We start from the raw sequence: 22,154 nt of genomic DNA on the forward strand, positions 1-22,154 counted from the left end.
GAGTTGCTTTGTCCATGAAGAATCTTTTCAAAACTCTTTCTGTATAGTTTGACTAATGGACAAAAATACCATGACTCAAGTGCTCAATTTGCAATCCAAGGCAAAATTTAGTTTTTCCAAGGTTTTTCATCTCAAATTCTTTCATCAAGTATTCTGCAGTTTTCTCAAGTTCATTTGGGGTTCCAATGATATTCAAATCATCAACATAAACTGCAATAATAGCGAATCTTGATTGTGATCGCTTTAAGAAACACAGGGACTAATTTGGTTGTTCTTGAACCCTTCTCTCATAAGGTATTCACTGAGACGGTTATACCACATCCTTGTAGATTGTTTCAATCCATAAAGTGACCTTTTAAGTTTTATGGAAAGCAATTGTCTAGGCTTGTGGTTTTCTGGTAGTTTTAGTCCTTCGGTTACTTTCATGTAAATGTTTGTATCGAGTGACCCATACAAATACGCAGTCACTACATCCATTAATCGCATTTGCAGTCCTTTTGTGACTGTCAAACTTACCAGAAATCTTAATGTAGTTGCATCAACTACTGGAGAATATGTTTCTTCATAATCAATCCTTGAAATTTGAGAAAATCCTTGGGCTACAAGTCTTGCCTTGTATCTAACTATCTCATTTTTCTCATTACGTTTTGTCACAAATATCCATTTGTATCCAACGGGTTTTGCACCAGCTAGTGTAAAAGTTATTTTTCCGATAACTTCTCGTTTTTCAAGTGACTTTAACTCAGCCAGCATTGCCTCCTTCCACTTTGGCCAATCACTCATGTGTCGACATTCTTCCACTGTTCTTGGTTCAACATCATTTTCATCAGACACAATGTCGATTGCGATGGAATTTGCAAATATTTCATCCACGATAACATCTTTCCTACTCCATTGAGTCTTGGTAGAGACGTAATTCATTGAAATTTCATTGTTATCGATGTTTTGAACATCTTGTTCATTCCCCGTAGGGTTGTCTTCTTGTTCGTCCCCTTTTGGATTATCATCATTTTCTTTACTTTCATCCACATTTGGTCTTTCTTGACCTTCTGACGGAGGAACATCATTAGTCTCATTTTCTATTCCATCCAATCTTTTCAATTTCCTTGGTTTAGAATCTTTTGAACCAAGTAATCTCCCACGCTCTATGCGTGCTTGAGATTCATTCTCAATGGCCTTATTATTAGTTGGGATTTCAATACGTGCAGGAGCATTTTTCTGCTGATATATGTGATTTCGTCACCTTCTTTGTGTTTACAAATGCATCAGGCAATTGATTTGCAACGCTTTGTAAATGAACAATTTTCTTGACTTCTTGTTCACACATATTTGTTCGTGGGTCTAACATCAACAGTTGTGTTGCATTCCAAATAAGTTCTATGTCTTTCTTGCGTGGGTCCACTTTCTCTCCCCCTAAGGCTGGGAATATTGATTCATTAAAGTGACAGCCGGCAAATATAGCCGTAAATAAGTCACCATTCAATGGTTCAAGATATTTAATTATAGAGGGGGATTCAAACCCGACATAAATTCCCAACCTTCTTTGTGGACCCATTTTTGTTCGCTAGGGTGGAGCAATGGGAACATATACAACACAACCAAAGATTTTTAGATGTGAGATACTTGGTTCTCGACCACAAACAAGTTGTAGTGGTGAGAATTTATGATAAGCTGTAGGTCTCAATCTAATTAGTGCTGCTACATGTATTATAGCATGTCCCCAAGCAGATGATGGCAATTTTGACCTCATTAATAATGGTCTTGCAATCAATTGTAATCTCTTAATTAGTGATTCAACTAGACCATTTTGTGTATGAACATGAGCTACTGGGTGTTCAACATCAATTCCATTAAATGTTTGGGATGTAAATTCTCCAGCATTGTCGAGTCTTATTTTCTTTATTGTATGATCTGGGAATTATGCTCTTAATTTGATAATTTGGGCAAGTAATTTTGCAAAGGCAACATTCCTACTTAAAAGCAGACTGACATGTGACCATCGTGTAGAAGCATCAATTAAAACCATGAAATATCGAAATGGTCCACATGCCGTATTAATTGGCCCACAAATATCTCCCTGAATTCTTTCCAAGAATTTTGGGGATTCAGTAGCAACTTTTTTAATAGATGGCCTTATTACTAATTTGCCGAGTGAACATGCAAAGCATGTTAATTCATCTGATCGAGGAATTTTGACATTTCTTATTGAATGTCCAATTAGATTCGCTATTATTCTTTGCATCATCCCAGTTGCTGGATGTCCCAAACGATCATGCCATAAAATAATCAAATGTTTGTCATCTAACTTCTGGTTAGATATCATATTGATTTCCACGGGTCGTATGTTTATATGATATAACCCCGAAAAATATGCTGGCAATTTCTCATAAATATGTTTCTTGCCATGTTTTTCTGCCGTGAGGCATATATACTCCTTTTCATCTGTTGTAGTTGTTTCTAAATGATAGCCATTTTGGCGTACATCTTTAAAGCTTATGAGATTTCTTCGAGATTTACTCGAGTATAAAGCATTATTGATTATCAATTTTGTCCCATTTGGAAGCATTATACAAGCCTTTCCAGATCCTTCAATTAATTTTGCTGGCCCGAAAATAGTGTTTACATTTGCCTGAAACAACTTTAGTTGTGAAAAATATTTTCTATCCTTCAAGATAGTTTGTGCTGTTCCACTGTCCAAAAGGCACTGATATTCGGAACCAACTTCAGGCAAATCCATATGTTCATAAAATAAATATGAGATTAGTTTAGAATAATATCATACAAACTTTTATTAATGATAGAAATTAAAAATACATGACTAGACATTTAAAATACAGTACATAATAGAAAGTACATTAAAACATAGTATATACTACATTAGCAGATGAGTTATCTAAGCATTGTTATTTTCTCCAAAGATGAAATCATTTCCAATTTCAGCATTGTCCATGAAATAATCGGACACATTAAGGGTAGGACATGGAGCATTTTCTTCATTAACATAATTTGTTTTTGTATTTTTCTCTTTGCCTTTTACAGAAGCCTGGTAAAGGTTTACCAAATGTTTGGCCGTATGACAAGTATGTCCCTAATGTCCTGTCATGCCACATCTATAACATGTGTCTTTTCCTTTTAAAGGAGTTTGTTTGTGGTTTCTAGATGACTGTCCATTCTGTTTTTCAGAATTTTGAAATTACTTTTTCTTTGAAAATTATTTCTACCACGTCCTCGGCCTCGTCCACGGTAATTTCCACAACCATTGTAATTTCCACGTCCACCTCTTCATGTAGCATTTGCCTCGGGTGGATAAGAACTTGTTGCATTTGCCTCATGATGAGTGACCAAAGACCCAGTTGGTCTAAGATTATGATTTTTCAACAAAAGATCACTATTTTGTTTCGCAACAAGCAATACACTTATTAATTCATTAAACCTTTTATTTCACGATATTGTTCTTGCAACAGTATGTTGCTTTCATGAAAGGTAGTGAGTGGTTTTTTCAATCATCTGTTCATCGGTGACTGGATGATCACAGTATCTCAATATAGATACTATCTCATGTATGGTTGAATTGTAATTAATTACAGATTTGAAATCCTGGAACCGTAAATTTGTCCAGTCAAATAATGCCTTAGGAAGGAGCACCCTTTTGTGGTATCCAAATCTTTCATTAAGGCAATCCCATAATTCTTTGGGATCTTCAACAATCATGTATTCAGTTTTAAGGTCTTCATGTAAATGATGCCTTAGTAACACTAAGGCTTTTGCCTTTTCTTGTTCAGTAACAAGACCATCATTGCAGAAGTGGTAGTATCAGTTGTTTGACCAAAGGGACTTTTATTATCTTTAATAGTGTGCTCCAACCCTTGAGCTTTTAAATTCATCATGGCATCCACTTTCCATTCCAAAAATTTCTTTCCAGATAAATCTAGGATGCTGAATTGTCTTTTCATAAGATCTCCCATTTTAACTACAACAAATTACGTGATAATTAGTTTATAGTAATAAATCATATGTGCTGCACATATGTTTAATTCTTCCATATTTATAGTTTGTTAATGAAAACACGTGATAATTAAATTTATTTAACAATAATAAACCATAAATAATATAGTTCTTTTCTCCCCCTTGGTTTATTATTGTGAGTAATTATATAATTAGGCAAAAATAAATCATGTTAGTCGCATAAACAGCAAAACAACAACAACAACAATAGTAACAATAATTATAATAATAACGGTAATATTATACAATGATGATTAATAACAACAAAACAACATAATAAAACAAAAACATGCTTTTAATCTACTAAGACGACAAAATAAACAAACTTCACTTGTACATCATGACAAAAATTAATATTGCTACTAACAGAACTACAAACGCCATAATTACAAGAAAATATTGTTTTATCTTCCTTAAATCTTCCTCAAAAGTGAAGGTGTGGGTGTTTTGGTTGCCGTCGTCGGGGAACATATCGGAGAGGAAGGGGTGGAAAATTTTGGGTGATTTTTGGATAAAAAAAATGGGAAAGGATAAGGGATTTGTGGTGAAATCGGGGGAAAATCTGCCTTTTATGGAGGTAGGTTTATCCGTTACTATTCTGTACAACGATAAAAATATCATTTAATAGTCTAATGTACTGGCAAAATTATGATCCAAATATAAATATTTATAATTGTAAAAGGTTATCACATTGGGAATGCAAGCCATAGTGGTCCGAGAGCCCTAACATCTATAAAAGATCATGGGTTCGAAAACGGAAAGAAACACAAAAAGTACGTAAAAGAAAGAAAAAAAATAATAAGTATAAAAAGGCTGCATCTTTTTGTCAATTTAATTAATAATATGTATGCAAAGTTACTACTAAGCAATTATAATAACTAAAATCAAATTTTACATAAAAGGTGAGTATGTAATATCAACATGCATGAATCAAACAAAAACCAAAGTAAGAGAATATTTTTCACCGTTAGTTTTGAGATATATGATACAGTAAATGTTTGAGTTTCTGGTATAGAGGATCCAAAAATATGGGCAACTATAGAGCATGCTCCTCAAAACATTTAGAAGTAGATAGTATTTATTTGTTATAATTTTGAGAAGTAGGTATAAATATACCTGACTAAGAATTGGTGTTAATAACGTGTTAAAAATGAAAGTTTTTCTAACTATAGAGTGATATTGGATATTTTATGAAAATGGAGATAGAAGAGAGTAAATAGAGCAAGTAGGAAATCCGATTGTTTTTCTTCTTACTTCTTTAGTTCACAAAACAGTGAACTTATTTATAGGCAAATATTGCCATTAAAATATTTTACATAATTGTACCTTTATACAAATTATTGTCCTAAATTTGTTCATGTGATGAGCTACAAATTATAGTGTTAAAAGTTCATGTGAACTTCATTTTTGGCATTTTCTCAACACTCCACCTTTGGTTTTTTTTTTTCTTTTTTCTACCAAACACAAAATTTTAGTTTGATGTACAATACTCTACACAACTACTCGGTACAATTTTATTGCAAAACCCAACAATTATTTTATTGGTGAAATTTCTTAATTAGAACACGAATTTATATGTATACAATTTGTCAAACTTTGTACCCTTTATCTAACTTTTGTGGATCTTTTTTCTTCTTCAAAATTAAGAAATTAAACAAGTTTCATTATCATTACTTCTTTTTTTTATTTTTTTTAATTTATTTTGAAGTGCAATAATTTTGTTGTCTTCAAACAATCCAAATGTCTAGACCAACACACCTGAAAAAACCATATCTCCACATACAGAGATTACCGGACCATTTCAAGTAATCCTTCTTGCAGTTATTGTTTAATTTTTGTGTCTTTTATATTGTAGACGGCATGCAGCTTAATTGGTACAAAGAAAATTTCCTTAAGGGGCTATTAGGATTTTATGGATATAGTCCAATGAAATTTAAATTTTGAAATAATAATATAAAGTTGTAATGAAACAAGACTGAAATAAAGTTGTAAAGAAGCAAGATTGAAAAAGGATAAATTCCATAGTAGAGTAGTACTGTAGAAGATGACTTTAATTTGTAGGAATTAGGAATTAGTCACGTAACTTCCAGCTTTACAATATTTGTTCAATTTTTTGTGATGAAAAATAATCCATATATTTTTTTATTTTTATTTTTTTGCAAATGGCATGGTATCAACTCACCTTCCTCACATTTTCTCACTCTCATTATCACTCATTTTCTTTGATTATGTATTTGGAGGATTTGGATGAAAGTGAGAGAAAGTGTAGACTAAGCCAAGATGATATTAATTCCACGTATTTGTCTAAGTATCTCAAAACGTTGATTGGGAATTCAATTTCTCCAACGAGTCAGGCGTTTCCATGGGTTTTTCCAGCAATGTACGGCTTGAGATTGTGGGAGGAAGACGAGTCTCCCGTCCCCCTTGCATTGCAACAAGAAAGCAAGTTTTTTTTTTTTTTTTTGAAAAAAAAAATCAATAACTAAGAATGGGACTTTAACACGTTGAGATTTTGTTAAAATAAGAGATTTTAATAAAGTTTCTGGAATTTTGTTTTTTTTCCCTTTTCAAGTTTGCCTTAATTAGATCTGGATAATGGGGTTGATATGATGATTTAACTACATTATTTTAAATGTAGGTCTTTGGATACTGTATTCAACCTTTCAGCTAATGACCTTTCAAATGAGAATTCTTGCCATCGTGAATTGCATATTTTATCATTGACGTTCCTAATCACAAACTTGTTGGAACTGCCCAAAATACGAAGAACTTTAACTGACTTTTTGACAAATATTCATCAAAATGTCAAGGATTATCAACATGTTTAATTAAAATGGTCATCACATAACATTGCATGAGACATTTAATTAAATAGATCGAGTTAGTGTTGAGATTCCCACACAAAGTTTACACATTCCAAATCACCTAAGAAAAAAACAATTATTTTATTCGAAAATTAATTAACAAGCTTAATACTTTTTTCATATAACACGACACAAATTATTGATACATTACTTAAATTGGATATTATCTTGTGTATTATATTGCAAATAGTATGAGTTAACTATGTGCAATATAATATTTACGTAATTTGTTACACATAATTTGTTACCTTATAAATAATTTCACGTAATTTGTTAATGCGTAAATAAGTTTAATGCAAGGGGGATTGGAGACTCATCTTCCTCCCACAATCTCAAGCCGTACATTGCTGGTAAAACCCATGAAAACGCCTGACTCGTTGGAGAAATTGAATTCCCAATCAACATTTTGAGAGACTTAGACAAATACGTGGAATTAATATCATCTTGGCTTAGTCTACTCTTTCTCTCACTTTCATCCAAATCCTCCAAATACATAATCTGAGAAAATGAGTGATGAAATGAGAGTGAGAAAATGTGAGGAAGGTGAGTTGGTAAATATATGAGTGAGAAACGTGTTCGAGGAATTGTGTATGTTGTAACTTTACAGTGGTGGTGCCCACCTTTATTTAATTTTAGTCGTGACCTTTGGTTTTTTTTTTTTCTTTTTTCTACCAAGCACAAAATTTTAGTTTGATGTACAATAAACTACACAACTACTCGGTACAATTTTATTGCAAAACCCAACAATTATTTTATTGGTGAAATTTCTTAATTAGAACGCAAATTTATATGTATACAATTTGTCAAATTTTGTACCCTTTATCTAACTTTTGTGTATTTTTTTTCTTCTTCAAAATTAAGAAATTAAACAAGTTTCATTATCTTTTCTTTTTTTTTTTTTAAATTTATTTTGAAGTGCAATAATTTTGTTGTCTTCAAACAATCCAAATGTCTAGACCAACACACCTGAAAAAAACCATATCTCCACATACAGAGATTGTCGGACCATTTTGTGTGATCCTTCTTGCATTTATTGTTTAATTTTTGTGTCTTTTATATTGTAGACGGGATGCAGCTTAATTGGTACAAAGAAAATTTCCTTAAGGGGATATTAGGAGTTTATAGATATAGTCTAATAAAATTTAAATTTTGAAATAATAATATTAAGTTGTAAAGAAGCAAGACTGAAATAAAGTTGTAAAGAAGCAAGATTAAAAATGGACTGGTGCTATTTTTATAAGAAATAACTCAATAAGAAGAAAAATAAAAAATAGACTTTATAAATTCCATAGTAGAGTAGTACTATAGAAGATGACTTTAATTTGTAGGGATTAGGAATTGGTCACGTAACTTCCAACTTTACAATTTTGTTCAATTTTCGTGATGAAAAATAATCCATATTGTTAAAGAATTTACCGATAGAAAAGTTTTGATTAATAAAAGGAGTAAAAGAGTGAAAGAAGATGGGTGAAATTGTTGTAGTGTTATTATTGTATTCTTACTTCTATGGCATTGTATTTATAGCCATGAGTTACACTAATAATACAATAATTACTCACATAGAGCCATATGAGTTCACAAGTGTTTGGACCTATATGAGCATTGTGTAATCAAATCAATAATTGGCATTCACTTATTAGACTTATCTTCTAACACTCCCCCTTGAATGCCACTAAAAATCTTGTTAGGTAAAACTTTATGGGATAAGACCCATAGCCAAAAGAGTACACCAATATTATTGTATTATATGCTTTGGTATACTGCCTCGTTAAAAACCTTGTCAGGAAAAACCCGGTGGGATAAAAACCTGATCGAAGGGAAAAAGAGTGCAGTACATATAATACTCCCCCTGATCTCAGCATAGTTCACGAAGATGTCGCATTCCGATTTTGTGAACTAACTGTTCAAATTTCTTCGAAGGAAGTGATTTGGTGAAAAGGTCGGCAAGATTTTCACAAGACTGAATTTGCTGGATATTTATTTCCTCATCCTTTTGCAGATCATGTGTGAAGAACAGTTTTGGGGCAATATGTTTCGTTTTATCTCCTTTAATATATCCTTCAGTTACTTGAGCGATACATGTTGTATTGTCTTCAAAGATGATGGTTGGGTCTTCTGTTATTGGGTTCATTCCACACTCCTTTTGGATATTACTGATCATCGACCTCAGCCACACACATTCCCGTCCTGCTTCATAGAGGGCTATCAACTCTGCATGATTTGATGATGTCGCGGTCAATGTCTGCTTTGTTGATTTCCATGATATTGCAGTGCCGCCATAAGTGTACATATCCATTTTGTGACTTGGCATTTTGAGGATCTGATAAGTATCCAGCGTTTGCATACCCAATGAGAGCAGCATCTTGTTTGGGTTGGTAATATAAACCAAGGTCTTGTGTCCCTCGTAGGTACCGGAGTAAGTGTCGAACTCCCTTCCAATGCCTATATGTTAATGCATTGCTGTGCCTGGCTAACAAATTCACAGAGAAAGTTATGTCGGGTCTAGTATTGTTAGCTAAGTACATTAAGGCTCCAATTGCACTTAAGTATGGTACTTCTGGACCCAGAATCTCTTCATTTTCTTCTCGGGGTCTGAATGGATCATTTTTCATATTCAAAGAACGAACAACCATTGGGAAGTTGGTTGGGGTTGCTTTGTCCATGAAGAAACGTTTCAGAACTCTTTCTGTATAGTTTTATTGATGGACAAAAATGCCATGACTCAAGTGCTCAATTTGTAGTCCAAGGCAAAATTTAGTTTTCCCAAGTTCTTTCATCTTAAATTCTTTCATCAAGTATTTTGCAGTTTTCTCGAGTTCATTTGGGGTTCCGATGATATTTAAATCATCAACATAAACTGCAATAATAGCGAATCTTGATTGTGATCGCTTTAAGAAACACAGGGACTAATTTGGTTGTTCTTGAACCCTTCTCTCATAAGGTATTCACTGAGACGGTTATACCACATCCTTGTAGATTGTTTCAATCCATAAAGTGACCTTTTAAGTTTTATGGAAAGCAATTGTCTAGGCTTGTGGTTTTCTGGTAGTTTTAGTCCTTCGGGGACTTTCATGTAAATGTCCGTATCGAGTGACCCATACAAATACGCAGTCACTACATCCATTAATCGCATTTGCAGTCCTTTTGTGACTGTCAAACTTACCAGAAATCTTAATGTAGTTGCATCAACCACTGGAGAATATGTTTCTTCATAATCAATCCCTGGAATTTGAGAAAATCCTTGGGCTACAAGTCTTGCCTTGTATCTAACTATTTCATTTTTCTCATTACGTTTTCTTACAAATACCCATTTGTATCCAACGGGTTTTACACCTGCTGGTGTAAGGGTTATTTTCCCAAAAACTTCTCGTTTTTCAAGTGACTTTAACTCAGCCAGCATTGCCTCCTTCCACTTTGGCCAATCACTCCTACGTCGACATTCTTCTACAGTTCTTGGTTCAACATCATTTTCATCAGACACGATGTCGATTGCGATGGAATTTGCAAATGTTTCATTAACGATAACATCTTTCCTATTCCACTGAGTCTTTGTAGAGACGTAATTCATTGAAATTTCATTGTTATCGATGTTTTGAACATCTTGTTCATTCCCCGTAGGGTTGTCTTCTTGTTCGTCCCCTTTTGGATTATCATCATTTTCTTTACTTTCATCCACATTTGGTCTTTCTTGACCTTCTGACGGGGGAACATTATTAGTCTCATTTTCTATTCCATCCAATCTTTTTAGTTTCCTTGGCTTAGAATCTTTTGAACCAAGTGGTCTTCCACGCTTTCTGCGTGCCTGAGATTCATTTTCTATGGCCTTATTACCAGTTGGGATTTCAATACGTGCAGGGGCATTTTCTGCTGGTATATGTGATTTTGTCACCTTCTTTGTGTCTACAAATGCATCGGGCAATTGATTTGCAACACTTTGTAAATGAACAATTTTCTTAACTTCTTGTTCACACATATTTGTTCGTGGGTCTAACATCAACAGTTGTGTTGCATTCCAAATGAGTTCAATTTCTTTCTTATGTGGGTCCACTTTCTCTCCCCCTAAGGCTGGGAATACTGTTTCATTAAAGTGACAGTCCGCAAATCTAGCCGTAAATAAGTCACCAGTCAATGGTTCAAGGTATTTAATTATAGAGGGAGATTCAAACCCGACATAAATTCCCAGCCTTCTTTGTGGACCCATTTTTGTTCGTTGGGGTGGAGCAATGGGAACATATACAGCACAACCAAAGATTTTTAGATGTGAGATACTTGGTTCTCGACCACAAACAAGTTGTAGTGGTGAGAATTTATGATAAGCTGTAGGTCTCAATCTAATTAGCGCTGCTGCATGTATAATAGCATGTCCCCAAGCAGATGATGGCAATCTTAACCTCATTAATAATGGTCTTGCAATCAATTGTAATCTCTTAATTAGTGATTCAGCTAGACCATTTTGTGTATGAACATGAGCTACTGGGTGTTCAACATCAATTCCAATTGACATACAATAATCATTAAATGTTTGGGATGTAAATTACCAAGCATTGTCAAGTCTTATTTTCTTTATTGTATGATCTGGGAATTATGCTCTTAATTTGATGATTTGGGCAAGTAATTTTGCTAAGGCAACATTTCTACTTAAAAGCAGACTGACATGTGACCATCGTGTAGAAGCATCAATTAAAACCATGAAATATCGAAATGGTCCACATGCCGTATTAATTGGCCCACAAATATCTCCCTGAATTCTTTCCAAGAATTTTGGGGATTCAGTAGCAACTTTTTTAATAGATGGCCTTATTACTAATTTGCCGAGTGAACATGCAAAGCATGTTAATTCATCTGATCGAGGAATTTTGACATTTCTTATTGAATGTCCAACTGAATGTGCTATTATTCTTTGCATCATCCCAGTTGCTGGATGTCCCAAACGATCATGCCATAAAATAATCAAATGTTTGTCATCTAACTTCTGGTTAGATATCATATTGATTTCCACGGGTCGTATGTTTATACGGTATAACCCCGAAGAGTATGCTGACAATTTCTCATATATATATTTCTTGCCATGTTTTTCTGCCGTGAGGCATATATACTCTTTTTGATCTGTCGTCATTGTTTCTAGATGATAGCCATTTTGGCATACATCTTTAAGGCTTATGAGATTTCTTCGAGATTTACTCGAATATAAAGCATTATTGATTATTAATTTTGTTCCATTTGGAAGCATTATACAAGCCTTTCCAGATCCTTCAATTAATTTAGCTGACCCGGAAATGGTGTTTACATTTGCTTGAAACAACTTTAGTTGTGAAAAATATTTTCTATCTTTTAAGATAGTATGTGTTGTTCCACTGTCCAAAAGGCATTGATATTCGGAACTAACTTCAGGTAGATCCATATCTTCATAAAATAAATTTAAGATTAGTTTAGAATAATATCATACAAACTTTTATTGATGATAAAGATTTAAAGTACATGACTAGAAATTTAAAATACCGGGAACTAAGAAAATATATTAAAACATAGCATATGTTACATTAGTAGATGGGGAACCTAAGCATTGTTGTTTTCTCCAAGAATGAAATCATTCCCAGTTTCAGCATTGTCCATGAAGAAATCGGACACATCAAGGGTAGGACATGGAGCATTTTCTTCATTAACATAATTTGCTTCTGCATTTTTCTCTTTGCCTTTTACAGAAGCCTGGTAAAGGTCTACCAAATGTTTGGCCGTACGACAAGTACGTCCCCAATGTCCTGTCATGCCACATCTGTAACATGTGTCTTTTCCTTTTGAAAGAGTTTGTTTGTGGCTTCCAAATGACTGTCCCTTCTGTTTTTCAAAATTTTTGAAATTACTGTTTCTTTGAAAATTGTTTCTACCACGTCCTCGGCCTCGTCCGCGATAATTTCCACGGCCTTTTCCACGGCCATTGTAATTTCCACGTCCACCTCTTCTTGTAGCATTTGACTCGGGTGGATAGGAATTTGTTGCATTTGCCTCATGATGAGTGGCCAAAGACCCAGTTGGTCTCAGGTTATGATTTTTCAACAAAAGTTCACTATTTTGTTCCGCAACAAGCAATACACTCATTAATTCATTGAACTTTTTAAAACCTCTTTCACGATACTGTTCTTGCAACAGTATGTTACTTGCATGAAAGGTAGTGAGTGTTTTTTCAATCATCTGTTCATCCGAAACTGGATGATCACAGTATCTCAATATAGACACTATCTCATGTATGGTTGAATTATAATCAATTACAGATTTGAAATCCTGGAACCGTAAATTTGTCCAGTCAAATAATGCCTTAGGAAGGAGCACCCTTTTGTGGTGTCCAAATCTTTCATTAAGGCAATCCCATAATTCTTTGGGATCTTCAACCATCATGTACTCAGTTTTAAGGCCTTCATGTAAATGATGCCTTAACAACACTAAGGCTTTTGCCTTATCTTGTTCTGTAACAGGTTTTGCAACAGTCATTGCAGAAGTGGTAGTATCAGTTGTTTGACCAGAGGGACTTTTATTTTCTTTAACAGTGTGCTCCAAGCCTTGAGCTTTCAAATTCATCATTGCGTCCACTTTCCATTCCATAAATTTCTTTCCAGATAAATCTAAGATGATGAACTGTCTTTTCATAAGGTCTCCCATTTTAGCTACAACAAGTTTCGTGATAATTAGTTTATAATAACAAATTATATGTACAACTCACATGTTTAGTTCTTCCATATTTATAATTAAGTTAATAAGACACGTGATAATTAAATTTAATAATAATAAACCATAAATAATATAGTCTTTTCTCCCCCTTGGTTTATTATTGTGAGTAATTATATGATTAGACAAAAATTAATCATGTTAGTTGCAAAAAAAACAGCAAAACGACAACAATGACAGTAGTAACAATAGTTATAATGATAACGGTAATATTATACAATGATGATTAATAACAACAAACATACATAATAAAACAAAAACAAGCTTTTAATATACTAAAACGACAAAATAAGTGAGTTTTACTTATACATAATGACAAAAATTAATATTGCTACTAATAAAATTACAAGCGCCGTAATTAGAAGGAAATATTGTTTTATCTTCATTAAATCTTCCTCAAAAGTGAAGTTGTGGGTGTTTTGGGTGTTTTGGTTGCCGTCGTCGGGGAACATATCGGAGAAGAAGGGGGTGAATTTTTTTTTTTTTTTAGGTGATTTTTGGATAAAAAGTGGGAAGGGATAAGGGATTTGTGGTGAAATTGGGGGAAAAATCCGTCTTTTATAGAGGTAGGTTTATCCGTTACTGTTCTGTGCAACTGTAAAAATATCATATAATAGTCTAACGTACTGGCATAAAATTATGGTCCATATATATATATTTATAATTGTAAAAGGTTATCACACTGGGAATGCAAGCCATAGTGGTTCGAGAGCCCTAATATCTATAAAAGATCATGAGTTCGAAAACGGAAAGAAACACAAAAAGTATGTAAAAGTAAGAAAAATAATAAGTATAAAAGGCTGCATCTTTTTGTTAATCTAGTTAATAATAATATGCATGCAAAGCTACTACTTAGCAATTATAATAACTAAGATAAAAATTTACGTAAAATGAGTATGTAATATCAACATGGATCAAACAAAGAAACATCAACATGAATAAACAAAAGATGATAGTAGTAAATTCACAAGTAAGAGAACTTTCACCGTTGTTTTTGAGGTATATATAGTAAATGTTTGAGTTTCTGTTATAGAGGATCCCAAATATGGGCAACTATAGAGCATACTCCTCGAAACATTTAGAAGTAGATAGTATTATTTGTTATAAATTTTTAGAAGTAGGTATAAATATACCTGACTGAAAACTGGTGCTGATAACGTGTTAAAGAATTTACCGATAGAAAAGTTTTGATTAATAAAAGGAGTAAAAGAGTGAAAGAAGATGGGTGAAATTGTTGTAGTGTTATTATTGTACTCTTACTTCTATGGCATTGTATTTATAGCCATGAGTTACACTAATAATACAATAATTACTCACATAGAGCCATATGAGTTCACAAGTGTTTGGACCTATATGAGCATTGTGTAATCAAATCAATAATTGGCATTCACTTATTAGACTTATCTTCTAACACATATATATATATATATTTTTTGCAAATGGCATGGTATCAAGTTATTTACTAATTATTGTTTTAAAAGATTTGTTTCAAAAAAAAAAAGTGTTAATTTATTTAAAAGGGAACACGTGACATGACAACATAACAACACATACTCCATATCAATTTTCTAATTATATGTGTCTTAGAATTTATTTATTTTTATTTTGACGGGATCTTGAAAATTAAACAAAAGGTGATCTCGTAGCATATATATTTTCTAAATTTTTTGGTATCACTCACAAATTAAACCGCCGTTAACGGCCTTAAGTGAGATTTGTTGATGAAATTACCATTAATCGGAGTAGTAAATCATCACCACTAAATGATTAATTACACTAGTAGTGGATTCGTAGGTACATTTTTTTTTTTACAAACACTAGACGATTATATTAATTAGCAAATATTACAATAGGTATTTAATTTATGTTCTTTTCCCCTTACCCCGACCCCCCTTTTCACCGTGATATTATAATGGATTGTTTCTTAATAGCAGAAGAGATGTTTAATTTGGTCCAATAATGCATTGTAAAATACATTATTTGATGTAATCAAGAAAAGTAAAATTAATTTCTACAAGACCTATTCAACATAAACTGTGTCATGTAACCCTCAACTACTTGGTAACAAAATTTTATATTAACATAAAAATAAAAATGCAGTTTGAACTTGTAGTCATAGATCAAATGCATTGGTGAAAAACTGAAAATGGAACTCGATACATATTCTATAGCGCTATTTTTCATGATTTAAATAATCGAAAAGGAAGAAGAAAGAATTGAAATTTTTTTGAGGGTGCTTTTTTTTTTTTTTTTTCTTCTTTTGTGTGGAGAGTGGAGTGAGGTCACTCAATTTAAATTGGATTAACCATAATCATCATCGAATTTGTTCGGTAGTTGTTTTATTTCTCCAGCAAAAAACCCTAGAAAAGAGAATGAATTTCTCCGTAGTATTGTACTTTTTTACTATGACTTTGTTCGGTAATTGTTTTATTTTTACAGGTCGGTTCGTCGTATTCGTGTAAATGAATTTGAAAATCTTTATTACTACTATTTTATGTTGTAAGTAGTCATTTTTTCTTACAGTTATTTGCCAAAAAAAACTTTAAATTTAGATAATTTAAACACAAAGCAACCAAATATAAAAAATTGAATAAAATATTACATCATCACAATTATTGAGTTTTATCAAGTAACTAGAATAATTTACCTTTATATAGGTGCACCTGAGTGTAAGATATTACGTATATCTTTGACATTCTCTCAATTTATTGTGACAAATAAATCACTTTAAGGAATCACTCTTAGATGTCAGCCCTTCTTATGGAGAAATGTCAGCAACTCTGGAGGATATTTTGGAACACAAAAGTGCCTTTAAAAGTGAACATTAAAATGGTGATGCTGGGATTCGAAATGTATGATCATCGTGATTATTTCGAAATGCTTTGGAAATAATCACGATGATCATTTGGCAAATATGGAATTGGAGAAATCTTTGGTTGTTTGATAAAAGGAAAAATTTCACATTATTTACTTGTAATTAAGCAATGAATCTCCTAGGTAGATTCAAAGCAAACAATGAAAGAGACGAATGTCCTAGCCAGCCATCAGAACATTAAGATTCACATTTAGATTAAGATGAACAAACTTTTGTGATAACTGGAAGAGCGTCCTGCGAGCACGCCCACACAAAAACATTAAGATTCACAAGAATTATAGCTTACACAAAAATTAGTGTTCTACAATTTACTGTTGGTTTGATATCCGGGTCAAAACAACCCTCTTCTTAGTGTCAAAATAATTTAAATCTTGTATATCACCAAGTATATAGTATGATAAACCTCAAGGAGCGATAGGAAAATGCTTCTGACCTAGAAGGTTGCCCTTCCAATGATTAAGCAGCTTCCCCAACAACAGGAACTTGCATGAAGAGGTACTGTAATCACAAAAATTCAAGAATCAGAAGCTCTATACCCGACAGATTAGATCTTAAAGACACGTATATATATACTAGTGTATGTACCTCAAAAGATTTGCCAGATTTTTCAAACTCAAGCATGCTGAGAGCGACCTCACAACTCTGTGAGACTATAGGCTCAGGGTCCTTGGCGAATTCCTCAAGAAGTGATATACTTTTTTCATCTGGAAACCAGGCAAATGAATATAGTGATCAAGAATACACCCAATTTAGGTGAATTGAACACAAAAGCACTAGTAAGTCAATGCAGCTTCCTGACTAACTGGGACGTGTTGCAGGGCAAGTGGAGGGGCAAAATTCTTCAAGTCATTCAAGTTCTCATACTAATAAATAGTTAACCAGACCAAAATCAACACCCTAAGGCCTAAATTGACTAGTTTTCAAAGCTTCAATTTAAAAGCAACAAATTCTACTATGTCATATTGTTGTTATATCATATAAAGTATTTTCAAATTCCTTACTCCAACCTAAAGAATTCATTTACCAGCATATACCTGCAATTGAGCCAAGAGCTTCGGCAGCTTCATGTCTAACCATTGGATGCTCAGCAACATCTTTTAGAACCCTAATAAGGGCGGTCGAAGCAACTTTATTTTGCATTTGGCCAAGCACATAAGCGACCTGTCTTCAAGAAAAAGCATAAATCATCCAGTATTAAGGAGATGCCCACACATAGTATTAGCAAAAATGGTCATGGTACCCATAAAACATGCATACGTAATACAGATGGCAGAAAGTTTATTTGAGTACCAACAACCACTTAAGCATACAGCTGATGCCTAGGAAATTATCAGGCTGAGTTTGTAAATCTATGTTCAAGAGATATTTAGCTAGGGCATTGACTGATGTGAATTATTTATCACTCAAGTATCTGAAAATGACATGCTGAGCACAAAGTACTGCTAGAGTATGTTCAAGATAACTTTCATTAGAGCTATTGACTTAAGTGTATTAGTAACAACTAAGAGTATCTGACAAATGACATGCTGAACACAAACTAATGCTACGGTATATAACTAACCTCGTGGCGCAATAGAGCACTTTTGGCTCCCAGGGAATCAACAATTGCAGAGATAGCCTCATCTCCCCCATCATTGCGTAGAGCAAATAAGGCGGCATATCGCTCGTACATACCCTTTCCTTCATCCAAGAGCAAATCTCTTGAAGATGGAAACAGCACAATAAACATTAAGATTAGCGATCATCCTTGCCCTAGAGCAACCACTATTATAAATTACACAAACCTTAGTTCAGATATAGAAGAGCAAGAAGATGGGGCAGCTGGGTCAACTGACAAATATGGAGATGGACCTTTATCTTCAGACTTATTATATTTCATTTCCTCAATCCTATGCAGTGCCAATTCACATGTTTCTCTAACCTCTGGAGCTGGATCAGAGACCAAGCTTTTTTTTAAGAGAGGAACATTCATCTCTAGGCCTATAGCTCCGAGAGCCTCAGCAGCCTGAATAAAATGGACAAAGTACAGATGGATCAGAAATTGATGGATTACATCCTAGAAAAAGGACAAGTCAATCCTTAATAGTAACTCACCTCATGACGAACAATTGGATGTAAAGAGAAGTCATTGAGAATGGATTCTAAGGCAGGAATAGCATCCGCATCTTGCATTTGGCCCAATGCAAATGCTGCTTCGTGTGCCAACAAATTTGAAGCATCTCTTGTAGCTGCAAAATGGAAGTCAGACAAGAAAAATTAGTCCACTAAAATACAATGATGCATGTATTTGCCAAAGCATGTAAATGGTGAGAATAAACGGTTAAGGGTGGGCAGTGTAGGAATATGTAAATAAGAACATCAATTTAGTCATATTAACACTTTGTAATAGCAAGTTATGAGTACCCAGAAGGTCAACACCCCACCCACCACCGCCCACCCCACTCCCCCCCCCCCCCCCCTCTCTTTGCCAATGATATGAGAGATATAAGTCAATTCATCAAGAGAGCTAAGGAAAGAATACTGTCTTGAGCTACTTTCAACTGCATAAAATTCAGAGAAATTTTCCTCCCAAGTAATATGCTATACACAAATCCAACTATTTCACTTGCACCCTTTAGCAGATTGTAAATATAAAAAAAAAAGGCACACATTTATGGACACATATCTTTCTATAACCACTCCTATAATAGTTCTTGAATTGCTCATAGATTTAAGCTTAACAGAGTTGAATTTCAAATCTAACCTATGAGGTCGGTACTCCAAATCCTCTAATCCTATTTCCATATCCAAGTCATGAACCATTCACTAAACATGTAAAGAACTTTAAGTTACAGTCCAGAAGCTCAAAAGTTTATCTTAGTGTATAGTAGACATAATGAACTGTCAAGATATCACCTCAGCTCGCTCATGCTTTGCTACCTATAGTGGTTTCCTAAATTATTAATTGCTTGCTAGATATCAGAACTAGTTGGAAGGTAAATACAAGTCATGCAAAGCTAACACTAACATGAGTGTGCTTGATAAACGAAACCTTTTATTAAATGAGTGCTACCGAAGAGTCCTGCACATCATACAGGAGGGGTTTAAACTGCATAGCCTGACTGACATGTGATAGTTCTAAAGGCAACTTAGATCATCTATAGGATCGATTATGTTATTGTTAAACTGGTCCCAGTTCAAAGAATACTACAGCATATACAGTAAATCCTTATGTAACATATGTTTCAACGCTTAGTCCAGTAGGCGCAACAACAAGATGGCATGATCATGAACTAAGAACAATGCCAGCGAGTAGGCTAACATTACAATGCAGAGTAATTCTTCAAAAGAACAATTACAAAAGGTCGGTAATACACAACACAGCTTTTGACCATGGAGGAGATGATAAGTTAAGCAATTCCAATGATATAACTTCTGTAGTTATCCAATCTTTGGGCAGTTGTTCAATCGGGTGGCGTCAAACCCCGGCAATTCCAAACCAGGTTTACTAAAATTAAGCTGAAGCACAGGGATAAAATGTGTACCCTTCATATCAACATGATCATTGGTTTCGACTTTCGAGCCACGAAACAAGCTCTTAGTTCCCCCTTGCTCATAGTATACAGCAGAAATCATCTACATCTAGTTCAGGGAAACATGTATGTCTCAATAGGCCAATACTATGCCTAAAATCTTGAATTCTTGATAGAATGTAAATGTTCCAACCATTACTTAGTTTTGATACTATTTAACTTTAAACAGCATACTAAATGCATCATAAAATTAATTAATCCAGGAAACAACCCAACATAATTTGTCACTACAATTGCACAAAAATAAAAATCCCAAAAAAAAAGAAGCTTTTGTTCATTAATTCCTGTATCAAATATATACTTAGAATAAACCCAAAAATACCCATGAAATTTGTATGAATTTAATCCAACAAAATCCAAATTCAATCCCCATAAATAATTTAGGAAAAGGAAGAAAAATACCGAGAATAAGAGCATCACGAGGAAGATGGCCTTTAAGATTGCGGAGAGAGAAAAGAGCCCTGAAACGCTCAGAAATGGGTTGAGTTTGATCCACAAGCCTCTCGCATAGAAATTTTACAGTTTCTTCTGAAGCTTCAAATGAACCCATTTGTTTTAATTCACAAAAACCCTTATTTTTGAGATTTTTATGCAATTAAAACAAAAACCCAGACAATGATATGAATATGGCAGTCAATTTAGCAGAGGAACAAGATGAAAGAGAGGAGAATCAGATTCCACCTCTTCTCTTGGTCCTGTTTCTCTTCTTTGAAAGAAAGGAAAGGTGGGAGCTTTCAAAACCCAGCGAAAAGGAAGAAGGGTTTACAGTTTACTTGTGGGGTGATGCTCTTGATTTGTTGACTTGAGGGGTAAAAAGGTCATTTTGCCACCATGCTATCGAATCACCCTAATCCAAAATAGACCTACTAGACTCGATTAAATTAACATATCATGAAACTAGATGACTCAAAAACTAATGTAACACAATATTGAATATGGTTGAAATTGATATATTTTCAATAATTAACTTATTGATAATCAACTCTAAGTAATCTGACCAAATTCAAACCTAAATTGAATGAATCATCCCAATAAATAACTTAACATGCACCTCAATTTCAAAAATCCATTTGTCATTATTACTTTCGCTTTTAAGATCGTTTTAAGTAAGTTTTGGTGTATATAAATAGTTTTTGGGTAATCAGAGTGGACTACAAAGCCATCTCTCACATATAAAGTCAAGCATGAGCAATCAAACCTCGTGCTGGCTTATGTCATGTGGTATTCAAGCTTTTGTTTGTGATATTGTGAGTAATCAACTTATCAACTATAGTGAATTTATGTATTGCAACGGCATGATCTAAATGTATCATATAATAATATTTAGTTAGCTAAAGTCCTATCCTGTGGGCTAAGTAGTGCACATATTTTGTTGTAGTCTTGTAGGGTGAGGTGATCTTTGATTGTGTTAGGACATTTGGCTATGCTATATAACCTATGTTGGCATGCATGAGCAACTCTGCATGTGCTTTCTTTAATCAGTATCCATGTGTACATTTTTAATTAGGTTTTTAGTTAGATGCATTTTGAAAATGGATTTATCAATCTATGTATTCATAATAGAATAGGAAGTGGATGTGAAAAATTTTCAAAATAAAAAAAGGAAGTTTCACCTAGCTAGTTAGTGTGCATAAGAGAAGTGTTTTTCATGTTTTTGTGCACAAAACTAGGTTGGAGGATTCAATAACCAAACCACCAAAAAGACTTCATAATAACTAATTACTCACCAATCACTGTAGCCTTAGCGCCTCCCCCCTTCCTCTTAACTCCTTTGATCCATTAGTGCACTTTCGGGTAGAGCGAGCTAAGCATGGGCCAAATTGACATGAAAATGATGCGACACATTTATAGGCCAAGGAATGTACATTGACATCATTCAAAGCTTGGCATGAACACGACGATTGGCTCGTTGGCCTGTCACAAGTCACAACATGACTTAACCTAATATCGCACATAGGTCGAATCGTGCATAGACTCTATTTATAAAAGATCAACATAAACCTAACGCAAAACAACTATTTTGAATGAATCATTCCAGATACACACATGAAACGCGAGCCTACACAACCCTCACCCATTTCTACTTTCCAGCCAATGCAATTGTGGATTGTTCACCTA

At 33.9% G+C, this 22,154-nt stretch overlaps 2 protein-coding genes across 2 annotated transcripts; both read right to left on the minus strand.

Annotated features, from left to right (window-relative positions):
- Window positions 1-12,425: 12,425 nt before the first annotated feature.
- Window positions 12,426-13,523, minus strand: LOC110734608. Its single transcript, XM_021914768.1, has one exon. The coding sequence runs from the start codon at window positions 13,521-13,523 to the stop codon at window positions 12,426-12,428; it is 1,098 nt and encodes a 365-aa protein (XP_021770460.1).
- Window positions 13,524-16,524: 3,001 nt separating this feature from the next.
- LOC110734383 (deoxyhypusine hydroxylase-like) lies at window positions 16,525-20,798 on the minus strand. Its single transcript, XM_021914519.1, has 7 exons — window positions 20,439-20,798; window positions 18,559-18,692; window positions 18,249-18,469; window positions 18,026-18,164; window positions 17,499-17,625; window positions 17,050-17,168; window positions 16,525-16,962 (listed from the first exon to the last, which is right to left on the minus strand). The coding sequence occupies exons 1-7, from the start codon at window positions 20,584-20,586 to the stop codon at window positions 16,921-16,923; spliced, it is 930 nt and encodes a 309-aa protein (XP_021770211.1). The 5' UTR covers window positions 20,587-20,798; the 3' UTR covers window positions 16,525-16,920.
- Between the last annotated feature and the right edge of the window lie 1,356 nt (window positions 20,799-22,154).

Source organism: Chenopodium quinoa, unplaced genomic scaffold (assembly GCF_001683475.1).
Source record: "Chenopodium quinoa cultivar QQ74 unplaced genomic scaffold, ASM168347v1, whole genome shotgun sequence".
Classification (NCBI taxonomy): Eukaryota; Viridiplantae; Streptophyta; class Magnoliopsida; order Caryophyllales; family Amaranthaceae; genus Chenopodium; species Chenopodium quinoa.

What these genes read in the sequence shown, in the direction of transcription:
- LOC110734608 (XM_021914768.1), bottom strand. Translation starts at nt 13,523, where the DNA reads ATGGGAGACCTTATGAAAAGACAGTTCATCATCTTAGATTTATCTGGA.
- LOC110734383 (XM_021914519.1), bottom strand. Translation starts at nt 20,586, where the DNA reads ATGGGTTCATTTGAAGCTTCAGAAGAAACTGTAAAATTTCTATGCGAG. An exon ending in TCTTCTATATCTGAACTAAG is followed by an intron (nt 18,165 to 18,248) that starts GTTTGTGTAATT and finishes TCCATCTTCAAG; the next exon opens with AGATTTGCTCTTGGATGAAG. An exon ending in GTGCTCTATTGCGCCACGAG is followed by an intron (nt 17,626 to 18,025) that starts GTTAGTTATATA and finishes TCTTGAAGACAG; the next exon opens with GTCGCTTATGTGCTTGGCCA.